General features: G+C 36.6%; 1 protein-coding gene across 3 annotated transcripts; it reads left to right on the forward strand.

The window, feature by feature from the left end:
• The first annotated feature begins 431 nt into the window (after positions 1–431).
• LOC116287331 (uncharacterized) lies at positions 432–15,794 on the forward strand. 3 transcript variants are annotated; one of them, XM_031693997.2, is made up of 24 exons: positions 432–772; positions 922–1,020; positions 1,151–1,195; positions 3,150–3,212; positions 3,768–3,865; positions 3,946–3,988; positions 4,635–4,753; positions 5,010–5,585; positions 6,171–6,213; positions 6,309–6,395; positions 7,263–7,302; positions 7,935–8,016; positions 8,097–8,142; positions 8,443–8,526; positions 9,046–9,122; positions 9,258–9,345; positions 9,652–9,707; positions 9,979–10,029; positions 10,505–10,521; positions 10,616–10,680; positions 10,888–12,308; positions 12,743–13,020; positions 13,922–14,002; positions 14,467–15,794. In XM_031693997.2, exons 1-24 carry the CDS (start codon positions 611–613, stop codon positions 14,526–14,528), a joined length of 3,783 nt encoding a protein of 1,260 aa, XP_031549857.2. In that variant the 5' UTR covers positions 432–610; the 3' UTR covers positions 14,529–15,794. The 3 variants fall into 3 exon arrangements, with proteins under 3 accessions (XP_031549857.2, XP_031549858.2, XP_031549859.2); XM_031693998.2 differs by having other exon boundaries at positions 8,446–8,526; XM_031693999.2 differs by lacking the exon at positions 13,922–14,002 and having other exon boundaries at positions 435–772.
• Positions 15,795–15,835: the final 41 nt, after the last annotated feature.

Consider the following 15,835-nt stretch of genomic DNA (forward strand, 5'->3'; position numbering starts at 1 on the left):
GCCATCAACCAACAAAAGCGCTCTTTCACGCAAGGGTATACGTGTTTCGGTACATGTAAGCGCTGAAAATCGAACCCGATAAACAATAGGCGTTTGCATAATATAGTTATCTTAACGATTCAGTTCAAACATGTGCGTTCCTTGGCGGCGGGTGGGGCGTTAGTGGCCTATAAGGACTCATTTTGTCTACGCTCGCCATTTTGGGGGCCAAAACTTTAAAATTTTGGCGTTTTAAGGTCCAAGAGACTAAAATAAACCCAGTTTTTCGGTCATATAAAGGGGGGCAAGTTTTCAAAAAATTGATATTTGGCTTATTTATGACGAATACTCCACGATTTGGTAGAATTTGAAGAGAAAAATTGAAATTTGGAAGATTGCTCGATTAGTTTTAGAAGAGCGTAGTTTGCACACAACGACCACTTGGAAGGTCACAGGAAAAAGAAACTGCAACTGCGCGTGCGCAGAACTCTTGTGAGCGTGCGCAGTAGGGTAAAATAGTGACTTAGTCGTAGAGCGGGCAAGTTCAAGATGGACAGAAGTTCAACTAGATAGAAATTGTGGAAAAGGGTTAACCATCACGGTCCCCTTGGAAAAACCTCCTTCATGGGATATGGAAACGGAGAAATTGTCCGACCACCCCACGTCAAAAGGGAGCCACAAGTGTGTGGATAAAGAGCAAGAGCATACAATTCGTTTTGCTCTTGAACTGAAGGAAAGCAACGATAGGTATTTTCCTGAATTCTCGTTCAGAGAGCTGCTTCGTTCTGCTGTGGTTAGTATTTTGAGATTTGGAAAAAATCCCTTCTGCTTTCTAAATCTCCGTCCGTTTGCCGGTTGGTCGCGAGATTCATCTCGATATTTGGATTCGTCGTTAAATTTAGATCCAACTTGTTAGATTAACTGTTTACGTTTAACATACAGCCCAAGGTCGGTGAAGCCACAGAGAATGATTTACCAGCCGACGAAGATGGAGATCGTGAAAAACTTCAAGCCCTTGCTAAGAAATTCGAGGAAAAATATGTGAGTATTGATTTTACAGAGTGTTTGTGTTGAACGTAAGTTTTAGTGAGGTTAACACGCGTGCCGGACAGTGTAACTGTTGTGTGACCGTGAATTCTTGGTCAAAACTCTGGCGTTATTTTTCTTGTAGGGTCCAAAACAAAAGCATAAAAAGAAACGAAAAGAAAGAATCGAAGTAAGTCTACCTGAATCCTTTTGTTCTCCTGTATTTTTTAGCAATCGAGGGATAATTTTATCGATTTTCATCGAGAACGTTAATAGATAAGCCTCATTGTATATCGTAAATACTTTTTCAATTTGTTCATTGTGTGTCGTATTATCATAAAAATTAAATGAGGGTCTAGAAATTTTGTTATGCTAAACGTAAGGGCTAAAATAATTATTCTTTATACAACAATTCGATGTCCATTTTGGGGTTTTATTTTCGTTGTGTATATCGTGTGTACCATGGTGATAGAGCCCCATTACCACACTCAGAGTTTTACATTGTGTACACTGACTTGTAGAACACACAAGTGTTCTTTCTTACTTTTTACCGACATTGGATAGTTAGATTCTTAGCTAGTACCAGTAGGGGAAAAAACACGTTAAAGACTAGTTGCGTCTTTAATGTCAAATGGTTGTGTTGTAAGGATGTAATATACAATAATTAGAAATATACACCGTGCTTAATTACGTGTCATCTCATTGTCTTTACCCAATGTTTTCACTCTCTGATTCGATTCTTTTTTTTCCTTACAAGTAAGGTCATAGTGATATACAACCTTCTAGATTGTATCTTGTTATTTTATGTTATAATGATACCTTCTCCACTTATTAGAAAAGAATATTAATGTAGCTTATACTAACGACAACCATTTAAAATCAAATGTAGCTCATATTAACAAAAACCATTTAAAATCAAAATGGAAAGGGGAAACCGCATAATGGTGATTGCAAAAAAATTTCTGAAACATATCTGACATTCCAAAGAAATCTTCAACAAAGCTAAGCTGACCTTTTTTAAGCTTTTACAAACTTTGCTGAATGAAACATTAAGAAATTTGTGGAGGATTAGCCAATGCAATGTTTGCTCACCTGTGAAATGATCAACTTGGAAAGTATCTTACAATAAAAAAAATCAGCACTAACCATTGACAATTGCATTTTTTGTCATGTGACATGTTAAACAAAAAATTCATATGTATGTGATTTTTTCGATTATGACATAGTTGTGGATGCAGTAGAAAATACAGATTTTTGCATCACTTTTTATTAATTTTGAGAATAGTTTTAATGATGTGAAATTGTTCTTCGTTTTATTTATTTTTGTGGTTTCCACTTTTTATAACACAATAGCGCAGCGCGCTAATTCTAAAAATAGCTTAAAGATTCGGACAAACATTGCATTCTGTTTAACTGCTACGAGCATTATACGAACCGATTTTTTTATTTTTACTTAAAAGTTACGATAATAACCCATGTAAACTTAGATCACCTGCGATCGGCTGTGAAAATTATCTGCTGAAAGTAAACTTGTAACTTCGTTTGTCCGAATTTTGTCTTTGTCTTCATTTTTATGACGTCACGGCTGCGCTGCGCTATTGACCTCATGCAGCAGCCATGTTGACTGCACCAATAGATTTCCCCATGTAACCTAACATTCAAGTACTCAAGAATAAATTTATGCATGTAACAAAGGTTTATGTTTTGATGCAAATAAACATGGCTGCTGAATGAGTAAGGCCAATGCTTAATAATTGAGGGACTAGATTTATGGGGAAACTAAGGCATGTATCTACATCTACATTTATATGCATCTGCAGTTCTAACTACACAAAACCTGTAGTTATTTATGAAACATTTTTACCCTAAGATAATTAAATACTAACAACCTTGCATGTATATATTCCTTATGGCTGCTTAGAAAAGCATATGTTATGTCATCTATTCAAGGACCTGTTCATCGTAATTAGAACTTAGCGGTTAGAGCATCCAACAAGTATTATTATGTCATAGGTTCAAAACCTTGAGTTCCCTATGTTGTGTTTCATCAATATTCTACATATTCCATAGAAATAACCTATATTACGTGACTGTATTGTGTTGGTTATGCTTTTAATGTAGTTCTTTAATCACTATTTTACCAGGACCTAGTGGATGTGAGTTATGGCTATGATGAAACAGATCCTTTTGTGGATAACAGTGAGGCTGTAAGTATACAACATTTTTACTCCTTTTTACACGAAGTGTATACAGACCTATTTTGAAAAAAATCGTCAGAGCCAAAAGCAATCTAGGCGATAGGAGATAGGTCAATCAATGATCCAAGAAAAACTGGCATAACTTTTGTTTGTTCTTCTTATTTTTGTCAAGATCTTGAGATATCCATATCGTAATTGATAAAAAAATATTTTTATTCCTGATTAGTTGTATGCCAATAATTGCTTTCCATCTTACCTATATCTCCTAACTCCTTTCGCTATGACAACCTTTTTTACATTAAAAAAATTCTTGCTTTCTTCATCTTTCTCCTTTCTTTATAGCTCACACTACACTTTATTCTTTAGTCTTGAGCATGCTATTTGGTATTGATAGATACTTGTGATGGTTTGAAAGTTGTCAAATTGGACTTGCTAAAGACAAATCCAATTTCAAAAGCTTTAAAAACATCACTCATACCTATTGATTCTGAATTGTACTGAAGATTATGCTATTTCCTATACTTAATGGATATTGATACAATTATTTTTGTCTGTTTTTGCTAGTATGATGAACTGATCCCAGCAGACTGGACCACGGAACACGGAGGATTCTACATTAACCAGGGGGGACTATCTTTTAAACCAGTATCATCAGATGATAGGTAATGCCTAACACTAGCTAGTTATATAATAAAGTACTTTAACAGTCAGTTCTAAAAGAAATAACTTTTGACTTTTTTAGTGATGATGATGACTTCAAAGGCAAGAAAAGAAAAACTCCAAAGGTAAGTGTTCAAGGATCTAAAATAGTGGCTGGTTAATCCCTGGTCATGATAGCTATAGCTCTCAGTCATACCTCATTTCTGGCTCAATATTACTGGTCAAAATGATCATTCAGGCCAAGATTTGACCAGCCAAGTTCCAACTGACTACTTCAATGATACAGTGGCCATCTTGCCACAAAGATGATGGAAAATATATAAAGTTTTGCGTGTTTGTCTTTTTTTTATGGGTAAAGGTGGTCAATGTGCCATCTTAATTCATCTTTTGTTGTGTTCTCTTCTCGTGATCTGTTAAATATCAATTGACATCATTACTGTAACAAAGCTTTATTTGCCAACTGAATGTCCCATAATGCCTTGCAATCCAAGATGGCCACTGCATTGTCGAAGTGATCCATTCTGGCCAGACATTGTCCAACAACTGGTCGTTATTTTTAGCTCTGGTGTTGAAGTGTAGATCAGTTTCCACATGAGTGGGAAACCTACAGTACTGACTTACAATAAATTTGTAATACTGAAATGGCCTTCTAATATTTTTGTATGATTCATCCAATCACGACATGTAGTTTCAGCTATAGTAGGATATGATATGGCTACAGTACTGTGGGTGTGCTGCAATTCTTTTAGTAATATTGATTTTTTTCGTTAGAAATTAAAGGATCCAAATAAAGTCAAAAAGATCAAAGAATCTGGGGAAAAAGAAAAGAAAAGAAAGCATTTGACGCCAACAGACAAAGAGAAGAAACCAAGAAAGATAAGACTCATCAGGTAAATAGTGGTAGCTTATTCTAATCCATTTTCCTTGTTTTTCTTTCCTTTCCCATTTTATCCTTTCTTTCCCTTTTTCCTTTCTCTTTCCTTCTTTTCCTTTTCCTTTCTTTTTCCCTTCCTTTCCCGTTTTTTCCTTTCTCTCTTCTTTTTTCTTCTTCCTTTTCCCTTTCTTTTTCCCTTTCCCTCTCATTTCTCGTCCCTCTATTCCTGGAATACTTTATGATATAGATGATGTTCTTTTTGTTTTAAAAAGTGGAGACAAAGAGAAGAAACTCAAGAAAAAGATCACCCTTAGTGGCGCATCCCCTGCTGTGACCTCCTCAGGGCCATTATTAATAAAGTCATTACCTCCTAACACAACATCCAGCCTATCAGGAATACCAAAGACAACAACAGCTACTTCCACTGCTGTCTCTCCCACTGGAAGTTCTGTCTCTTTAGCATCATCATTGATGTCATTAGGAGCTGGTAATGTAATCCAGGGAATGTCACTTGAAGGGTCACCACAGTCTGTAGAAAATGCAAATATAAAAACAGAAAAACAAGGGCCATTAATAGCCGAGAATTCTGCGGCAGACTCTCCAATGTTGTCATCAGAAGCAGTGTCTAATGTTGGAAGTGTATCAAATGGTACATCGTTAATCAATCAAAATGGACTGACGTCAGGAGAAGGAATGGGAGAAGATGGCTCATATGTACCTAAATTGCCACAGTATTTACCGCTATCGGTAGAGGCTTGTGTACAAAAGCTGAAGAAAGCAGCAGACAATGCCGTAGATGAAGGAAAATGCAAATTCTTTAATAAAGATGTCAACCAGCTGCTTCTAGAGTAAGTCATATTTATATTCTGTCATGCTAACAAAGAACAGAAGAGTCATCCCTGAGATGAATTACTTGTAATGTAGTGATTCATTCATGGGGAGAATCAAGGGTGGGGAAGTCAAGATGGCATGGTGGTAAAATGCTTCCCTTTCACGACTGAGGTTCGGGGTTAGAATCCCAGTCTCTCCATGTGAGCTGAGTTGGTTCTATTTCCAAGGGTTTTTCCTCTAAAATCAACCCTAACTAATTCGAACTGGTTAGAGCTGTGCTCCGGGGTCATACATGGATTATATAGCTGTATGAGGCTGCCAGAGGCACCTTCACATGCTTTCAGTTTGACCCTGTTGAGGATAGCCAGTGCTGTACTTGCGGTGGAGACTAGTGATAACAAGTTTGTAAAACTAGTGCACTCACCTCTGATTTTTAGGGTCTCAGGTTTGATTTCCAGACTTGGCATCATGTGATTATGAGTAGAGCTTGTTGGATCTCTACTTTGATTGTGGTTTTATGATGGTACTTGTGTTTATATAATGATTATATAGTTATAAAATTCATAGTTCTGTTAAATTAATGATTTGTCATTCTGTTATAGGACTGAAACAAAATCTAGAGAGCTGAGCTGTAGAGTGAGATCAGTAAGTGAATTGATAAAAAAGATTTGAATCTTTTTATTATGATATTCACAACAGAATATATTATCTAGATCTGATTGTGTTATTGTTTTTTAAAGGGAATTTATGATTACTTGGCCTACTACCTTCCCTGCACCAAAGAAACTTTACTGAAAAGAGCAAAGAAATTGCTGCTTACAGACCAGGTAAAGACTGTAGTTTCCTTGTGTCTACATAGACAGACAGATAGACAGACAGGGAAGAGCAGATATAGAGCTAGTTATTGGGCCTAGATCTTATCAGAATATCTTTAGTATGGTAGTTACTGCTTAGATAAAAAAAATAATGAACGACGGCAAAGGTACTGCTAGCTTTCCACTCCAGAAATTGAGCCAAGTTTAGAATACATGACAAACTGCTTTTGCCAAGTCATGAAATCAAGTAATATTGCAATCAACTTTGCTTTCCTCTCATCTCCTTGCTAGCACAATAAAGCATGCAGTCTCAAGCTTCAACTAGCTCTTTATTTTAAATTGACCATTGCAGTAGTGTTAAACGACCTTAGCAGGATTTTAAGAGAAGTTCAATTAGTTTGGTTCGATCAATCGCAATATCATTGAACTCTGTTCAAACAAATGAAATTTAAATGAAATTATACAGCACAGTACAGTATAGTACAGAACTGATGATGTCGTGCTTGTACAGTAATGTACTTTTTGTTTCAGTTGAGGCTGTTGTATTGAACATTGTAGCTGAAAGTAGTAGTGTGCAGTACAGTAAAAAGAAAGCAGTCAACAAATAAAGCTCACAAACGTCTTTAAATGAAATTGTAGTTCTTGTATAATAGTGCACTTTTAGTTCTACTTTAGGCTGTTATATTGAACATTGTAGTTCAAGGTTTACAGTACAGTAAAGATAAATGGTTAAAAAAGTGTTTTCAGCTGTTTTTCTGACACCTTGGTTAATAGGGACATCCTGTTAATAAGGACAGTTTTGTCCGTCGCAACAGGTGTCCTTATTAACTGGGGTTCCACTGTACTACATAAATGATCATAATCATAATTGTATTTCAGGCTGGAAGATTGCGAGAACCAATGGCAAAGCTCAAAGCAGGTAATACTTTATGCTTAATTAATGAAGGAAGAATGTTTCTTTGTGAGTCCTGGTTGGTTGCTAATGCAGCGCCTCTTGCCTGTGTTCCCCCAAGACATTTCCTAACCCCTCAAAAATAAATTTACATTACTTGAGACACACACACGACATAAACATTATATATATCTTAAAGTTTTCACTGGTAGATCAAAAAATAATACTCAACAAAATGACATGTAGACTTTTGCAAAGTCCTTCATCTCTTATTTAGTTCGCACTGTACTCTGAATAAAGCACAGGCAGCCAGGATCAAATTCACTTGACAAGTGGAGGATTCTTCCAACTTGTTTCCTGCCAATTTAATAGCAAACCAAAAATTGGCTGCTAAAAAATTTAGAGCATACTACAGAAATATTTGTCATTTTTGGCACAAAACTCAAAGTCAACCTTTTGTGACTTCAACACTCATTCTTTGAGTCTCAGAGAGGTCAGCTTGGAGCATTAGTCTAAATGACGTCGTTTGAACTAGTAAATAACATGACTAAAGAAAAGCATCTATTTGGATTAATTTCTCAATAATATTAACAGAGTTTCGTTAAAAACAAACATCACAAAGTAATCATTATAAGTTTAATTTATACATTTTTTTACAGCCGTTGACAAAGCTATGCCAGAACAGATGAAACGGTTTGAGGAGGAAGTACGCCTTCATGTGGAAGAACATAGTAAACAAAAGTAAGGAGAAATTTTGAATTCATCTGGTAAGTCATGTTTGTAGTGAGTAGTGACTTGATTGTTTTTTGTTTGTTTTACAGTGAAACAAAAGCAGATAGTATTGACCAAAATCCTGAGGACAAAAAGGTAAAAAGTGTTTTAAAGTGCTTTCAAATTGCACACTCAAAATCGTGCAATTTGACATCATGAATCTATTCTAATCTAAAAACACCTTGATTAATGTCCACCAAAAATAATTTGTCTCAATAACAATTCGACATATGCTATAGAGTAGCACTGTAAATAATTCAATATTCATAAGTGTCAGGTTGAAGGGTTACTTGATCTGAGGTCCATATCCTCAAGTCTAGACCTTAAAGTACAGATTCTATTAGTGCGATAATTTGAAATGGCTTTTTAAGTGTTTGAGTTGTGTTGTTTTACAAGCAGAAGGAGCTTTTTAAGAGCGCCATGGAAGTGGATGATGATGGTGAGAAGGTAGATGAAGCTACAACACCAACAGATCCTGCTGTAAGTGCCCATTGCAACTCTTACATTTATTGATAAAGTATCTTTAATTTCATTGTTTCAACCAGGTTAGAGTTTGTTTATATTATTTTTTTATTTTATTTATCAACTTCTAAATTCCAATTTGATATTTTCAACAGGATTAACCTCTTATATCTCCTTTTGCTTCATAATGCAAATAAATTTGTTATTTATTCTTTTTTTTTTGCCACTGGGTCTAACTCACTAGGAATAGGACTAGCAATAGGAAAAATTGGATATCTTTAACAGACAGACAGACAGTTTTCTTTGGAGCATTGCACTTAATTGTGCATTAACTTGGTTCCAAATAAACAATATAAAAAAGCTTTAGCATTACTATTCCCCCCCCCCCCCCCCCCCATTTCTCTACCCCTCTAGAATCAAATGTCTACATATCTGCCCCCACCACCATTTTGTCTTATGTCATCATTCATCATCACTGCATTTTTCTTCAATGTCTTTATTCATCCACTGACGTGACATTGGCACCTTCATTTACAGGCACAAACGGGAACAGAAGAGAAAACAAAGAAACCATCATTACCAAGACGACATTTTGTTTGGACTGATGAATTGAGGTCAGTCTAACCTTTGGTATACTAACTAGTTTATTTTATAGTGTAGTAACAAGTAGTTACCTATGTTATCTTTGTTATGTGTGTAAATGTGTTACGTGTGTATTGGCATTAATTTTAGTTTTTGACGTTTTCTAGGACACTGTTATCTGATGTAGTGACTGTCAGAGTCAAATTATTTGAAATGTCTAAAACAAGAACCACATCAGCTGAAGAATATCTCAAGGTATGTACCTAAGAAATATCGTTTGACATTGTCTGTGCAGACCTTTGTTGAAGGTTGTGAGAGGAAGGAGGAACAGAAAGTATATTTTACTACTTTTTTGTTTCATCTACGATTTTTATTTTAATATAAAGCATATTGTTCTTTCATTTATTCATTCATCCATTCATTCATCTATTCATCCAACTATCCATCCATCCAATTTTTTTTGGGAGGGGGGTTGTTTTTGTCATTTTATTATGAAGAAAAGGGTTGTTAATTTTATTGTTATTCATCATTGATATTGTAATAATAATTTAATCATTCCAGGAATTTTTTGAAACTGAAGTTAAAACCTTGTGGCCCAAAGGCTGGATGACAAGCAGGTATTTTATAAATATACTACTATTACAGTGCAAAAACACTAACCAGGAACACCAAAGTGAAGATACAAAAGACATACGTATTCAGTCTCTCTGGAGGCTAGGGTGTTTTAGGTCCTTCTGGGATGTTTTTTCCTAACCTCCCCTTTCTTGAAGTCTGAACCTGGCATGACTAAAATCAAATCAAATACTTAGGATTCTGCTGCTAATGAAATAAAGTCGAAAAGACAAAAAATAAGAATACAATAATTCATGCTCTATTTTTTTATTTGAGGATATTATTCAAAGAAAGCAGATCAGTGCATACAAGAGTGACAAGTGCTCTGTAAGTACAACTATAGTCTAGGATTTTACTATTTTAGCTTTCTCAGGGAAGGTACATTTTTTATTGCAGGGAAAGATGGGGCTTCAGGGAGGACGGTCATCAGTAAAGGGTCCTTTTTTTGTCAAGCTATTTCCTTCTAACTCTCCCTGTCCCTATCCCTCCCCCTGTCCCTCTCCCCCTCCCTCTCCCTCTCCTCTCCCTCTCCTCTCCTCTCCCTCTCCCTCTCCCTCTCCCTCTCCTCCCTCTCCCTCTCCCTCTCCCTCTCCCTCTCCCTCTCCCTCTCCCTCTCCACCTCCTTCCCACTCTCAATAATAAAGTACCTTCCTGTCACCTATTTCTATGTTTGTATCATAATTTTATTTTTGTAAATTCATAACCAATACAGGAGCAAAATAAGCTATTGACATTTTTAGTTAACATTTTTTTCAAAGTAGTTACAGTAATCATGAACTTTTTTTATTTTTGTATTTTTTAGATTCAAGCCCAAAAAAGGTGAGGGAAAATTCATGATTTATTATTCAATTTTTAGGAATATTGGAATATTTTTTATTTATATTAAAATATGAGTGATGTTTTTTATGTACAGTTCCAGGACCCAAGAAGCAAGGTGAAGCACCATCACCCAGCGATGCTATGGACACATCTAGCCAGGTAAATCATGTATTAATGACTTTGATTCCTATACACCTTGATACCAATCATGAACAACAAACACCCCCATTTTAAATCAATATAAGCTTACCATTTTTGAGTTCCAAGGTGTGTGTGTGGGGGGGGTGATTATTTCATGGTCCAAGTCACTCTAACAGACCTGTATGAAAATTCATTCAATTCGAAACTCATTGTTTGTGTATTCAGAATGCGGAGTCCATAGCCAAAGATGATGCAGTTTCCATGGATACAACATCGTCTGTGAATACATCAACGACCAGTACAATTGCTACATCTGTTGCTAAGTCAACTACAGTTACACCCATGACAGCGACAGTAAAGATTGAACAGATTCCAGGGAATGTGACTACCTCAGCACCAGCCACTACAAGCAGCACATCTACCAAAACAATACCCAAGCTTGATCCTAGTGCACTGTCGATATTGAAAGCAAAATTAATCATCAGCAACCCAGGTGCAGTTAGTAAGTCAAATCTTGTGATGCAACCTGGAAATAAGGTGGTCTCGGCAACAATTCTGAGCACGAAAACTAAGACAGCCTTAACAACAGCTCTTAGTACATCCGCACAAGCCTCTATGGTAGCTTCAGCGGCCAAAGCCCTTGCCGCTATGGTTAACAAGGGTGATAAGTCATCAGTTTCCATGGTAACTACCACTAAGGTTCCACTGTCGACAGTAAGCAGCATGTATACAACACCTTCAGCTGGGTTGACAACTTCAACAAAAGCCCCATTGTCTGTCAGTTCCATTTCTACCAAACCATCAGTTTCCATGGTAACAAGCATACCATCAACTGTAGTGTCCACAATGAGCACGGCTAAGCCTTTGACTTTAAATAGAATGGGTGTGGAGAGCAAAGGTGCTGTAACTAAAGGAGAAAGTACTATGGAGGGGAGAGCTGAAGCAAAAACCGGTGTTACCATGGTAACAAATGTGACCACCAATGGCTTGGAGAGACAGCAACAACAGCAACAAACCAAATTTCCTCAAACTATGTCAAGTTCACTGAGTAAGCCTTCAGTTACGAGTGTTACGGCACAGCGACTGATGCAGCCTGTATCAACTGCGGTCGCTAAGCAACCACCTACATCATCATCTATGGTTAGGAACGCTACTCCTCCTAACAACTCAACCATCAAAACTCAACCAGTTACTATACTCGACTTTGCTGACATGGTGTCTGCGGATTCACAAAATGACGCACAGGAGATCCTTTCCAACCAGATGCCGCAACCACAGCCTCAGCAGTCATACATCAGTAAATCACCATCACCACAAAAACCTAAAGAACAAACAGTGCCGATGATACCCAAGGTACCCCAAACAATAGTCTCACCACCACGACAGCAGAATACCGCCTATTCTGTATCATCTCCATCAAGTATGATACGATCACCTACACAGATGGCCCAGACAAGAACCAACGTGCCACACTCAAGTGCGACAGCTTTGGGTAATATGCTAATGAGCTGTAACATGGGATCTCCTAATATGGCCAACATGCAGAATAATTATATTGATTTGAATGCTGCTGCAATGATGGCACAGCGGCAACAGGCTGCCAATAACAAGACCTTGTTGGACTCGATTTCAACAGCTTCAAGAATGTAAGTCCCACTGTTCTTTTGTTGATTTTATTGAACGAAATATTCATTCATGGACTTACCTTTCGCTTCTTTTGTATTTTTGATACCATAAGCCTTTTCTGAGCTGGACATTTAATATGCATTTTAGACAGTCTACCAGTTTTATAACTTTATTCAGAAGATTCTTTTTGCTTGTATAATTGCATAATTGTTTTTATCATTTCATGTGTCATTCCCTTAAGAATAAGAATGAGAATAAGATTCTTTGTTTGAGTTGTATTTATATTCATGTGTCTTCTCATACACACCTGTTCAACAAAGATATAATACTAAAGGGAATGACACATGGTCTAAGATGGGGGGGGGGAACAATATGTTCAAGCTAAAGAGGTCTGACTCATCACTTATTTTATTTTAAATGTTTCCAATAATATATGGTATTTTTAACTCCCCAGACCCCTGGATATGCGCACAACATCTGTACCACTGACTCACCCAGTCATCTCACATCAGCTAAGTAATCCTACACAGTCAGTGAGTGCCTACTTACCTACCAACCTACAGCCTACACTATCCATGTTAGGCCATGCAAATCTACAGGGAAAGACTACCAATCCCTTAAGTCACATAGGTGTGATACAACAGCAGTCAATGCCGTCATCAATGATGCACATGAATAGGCCACTTCAACAACAGAGTAACATGGTTATGACGCCAAACCCTTTTAATCAAGGTACTGGATCATGCACTGTCCATTCGTGTTGTATGCCTATCCTGTCTGTCTGTTTTTCTGTCGGCATGCCTATCCTGTCTGTCTGTCTGCCTATCCTGTCTGTTTGTCTGTCTGTCTGCCTATCCTGTCTGTCTGTCTGCCTATCCTGTCTGTCTGTCTGTTTGTCCGTCGGCATGCCTATCCTGTCTGTCTGTCTGCCTATCCTGTCTGTCTGTCTGTCTGTTTTTCTGTCGGCATGCCTATCCTGTCTGTCTGTCTGCCTATCCTGTCTGTCTGTCTGTCTGTTTGTCTGTCGGCATGCCTATCCTGTCTGTCTGTCTGCCTATCCTGTCTGTCTGTCTGTTTGTCTGTCGGCATGCCTATCCTGTCTGTCGGCATGCCTATCCTGTCTGTTTGTCTGTCGGCATGCCTATCTAGTCTGTTTGTCTGCCTATCCTGTCTGTCTGTCCATTTTCTTTGTCTGTTTTTCCTTCCATCAATTTATTCAATTAGTTATTGAATTAAAGAGTTTGATTTTGTTAAGTTCTAAAAGCATTCTAAAAATGAATTTTTTCCCCCACAATCAAAAATCAAAGTAATTAAGATCCACATAATTTATTGGTTATTCTAAACAAGAAAATAATTGTCAATGTTTAATGTTTAATTTTTTATAAGCAAAATATGTATTCAAAATATAATTATATAATAATATATATAAATTTTGTTCTAAAAACTGAAGATAAAATAATAGATAAAGTCAGGTTAAAATGTACTTTTAAACAAACAATCTAAATGTACTTTCCAGTCTGTCAACATATAGCAACTTAAATGATCTTTAAACACTGTTAAATAGCCAACATATGTCAACAAGTCATAATCTACTTTTTTAATGATTGATAATCTCTTTTAAACCCGTAAACAGTGCTTATAGGATATAATGTTCCAAGCACACAATCTATGCAGATGTCGCAACCTCAACTTATGAACCCAAATATTTTCCAAGGTAATTCATGATAAGTATAAAATATAAAAATGTACATTATTCCCCTTCACAAAGCTAAAGTTCCACTATAAACTATTAAAGAGCGAGATTGATTTAAATTCCAATTAAATCTGTGAGTTAGCCATGCCCTGGCTTAGTTCAGCCCAGGGGTCGTTTCAGGGTTCGATCTGTGAGTTAGCCATTCCTTGGCTTACATGAGCCCATAGGTTGTTCCAGGGTTTGATCTGTGAGTTAGCCGTGCTTTGACTTTGATCAGCCCAGAGGTTGTTTCAGGGTTCAATCTGTGAGTTAGCCCTGCCCCGACTTAGATCAGCCAAGGGGTTGTTCCAGGGTTCAATCTGTGAGTTAGCCATGCCCTGACTTAGATCAGCCCAGAGGTTGTTTGATAAAATAAGAACAAGGTCAGGTGTATCTATTATTAGGGACTACGTATGTCATATTACCTCTGTTCTTTTTTTCTACAGATCCCAATCATAATCCTAATGGAGGACATCCACCATCACCATTCATGCCAAGGTTTTCTTGACATTAACTGTAACTAGCCAAGTGTTTGATTCAAGTCTACGAGGGTATTAGATATATATACCTTTGATAATAATTATGTATTATATAAATCTTTCAAATACCTTCCTTGCATCTTCATATATATATAGATTTCTTACATTCAACATTACATAATGCAACTTATTGAGGGGGAAAATATTCCTCTTGTTTTGTGTGCTTATTATCTAATTTCACTACTTAAAAAAATCAGTTGTTAAGGTTGTGGAAAACCATTTGAGTGTTTGGAAACCATTTCAGTGTTAATTCCTACCATTTATTTGCTGAATTACTGCTGCCTTGAGTCGAATGTAAGTGCCTTCAGTGGTTGGGTGAGAAGCTGTTTCAATGTTGTGGCTTCTTTCACTCAAATCAAATTGATCTTCATCAATACATGCATACTGTCAATGCAATAATTTCTAGATATTTCCTCATTTCATTTATTAATTACATCCATTCCAATTCCTGTGTAATCGGCATTTGCCTCAGACTTTTCTCATGTTTTTATTGCTCCAAGAAAAATGATACCAAAAAAACAAACCTGTATTAGCACTTAAACTTTATTTTTGTAACTTTAAAAAACTGATTCACTACTTTATTTATTAGATGAAAACTAGGAAAATGAACTCGTACTCTTGGTAGGCCATAAAAAAACGTGAAGAAAAAATCCATTTGCCAGTTTTGAGATTTTTATCTTTTTCTTTTGATTAGATGTAGACACACTCCTTAATAAACAGCCTGCAATATTTCTGAGATCTAGACAACTGCAGATATCTTATCTTTTAATAGGTTTGAGCCAACAAATCCCTTAAAATAATATTTAAGCAAATTTGTAATGACATTAAGAAGCTAAAAAACAAGATGTTCCAATCCAACTAAAGGCACGATTACACAAAGCAATTTTCTCTGCAACATACTTGTCTCGCAACGGCGCTGTGACACAAGTTGCAAGATTGTTTACATGGTGCAACAGAGACGCAAACATTGCCAAAAGTAGAAATGAATTCTACTTTTCACAATGATTGCTGCAACTTCTCACAGCATTTTTCAAATTGCGCTGTAGGTTACACACTGCAATGCTCCATGCAACTTCTCTCGCAATGTTATGAGACAATTGCTCGATGTAATCGCACCTCAAGTCAAACGAATCTGGTACAGACTGTAATTTTATACCACAATATTTTCCTTCATATTATTGGTTGACCTGGCTGTTCACAGCTTGTTGTCAAAATGAATAAAAAAGTAAATTCTACTTATCTGTTAATAGACCTCTTTCAACCTTGGGCATATTGA

Source organism: Actinia tenebrosa, unplaced genomic scaffold (genome assembly GCF_029948245.1).
Source record: "Actinia tenebrosa isolate PJP-AT-01 unplaced genomic scaffold, QUT_ActTen_1.0 PGA_scaffold6__47_contigs__length_16458017, whole genome shotgun sequence".
Lineage (NCBI taxonomy): Eukaryota > Metazoa > Cnidaria > Anthozoa > Actiniaria > Actiniidae > Actinia > Actinia tenebrosa.

What these genes read in the sequence shown, in the direction of transcription:
- LOC116287331 (XM_031693997.2), top strand. Translation starts at nt 611, where the DNA reads ATGGAAACGGAGAAATTGTCCGACCACCCCACGTCAAAAGGGAGCCAC. An exon ending in AACGAAAAGAAAGAATCGAA is followed by an intron (nt 1,196 to 3,149) that starts GTAAGTCTACCT and finishes CTATTTTACCAG; the next exon opens with GACCTAGTGGATGTGAGTTA. An exon ending in CTATGGACACATCTAGCCAG is followed by an intron (nt 10,681 to 10,887) that starts GTAAATCATGTA and finishes TTGTGTATTCAG; the next exon opens with AATGCGGAGTCCATAGCCAA.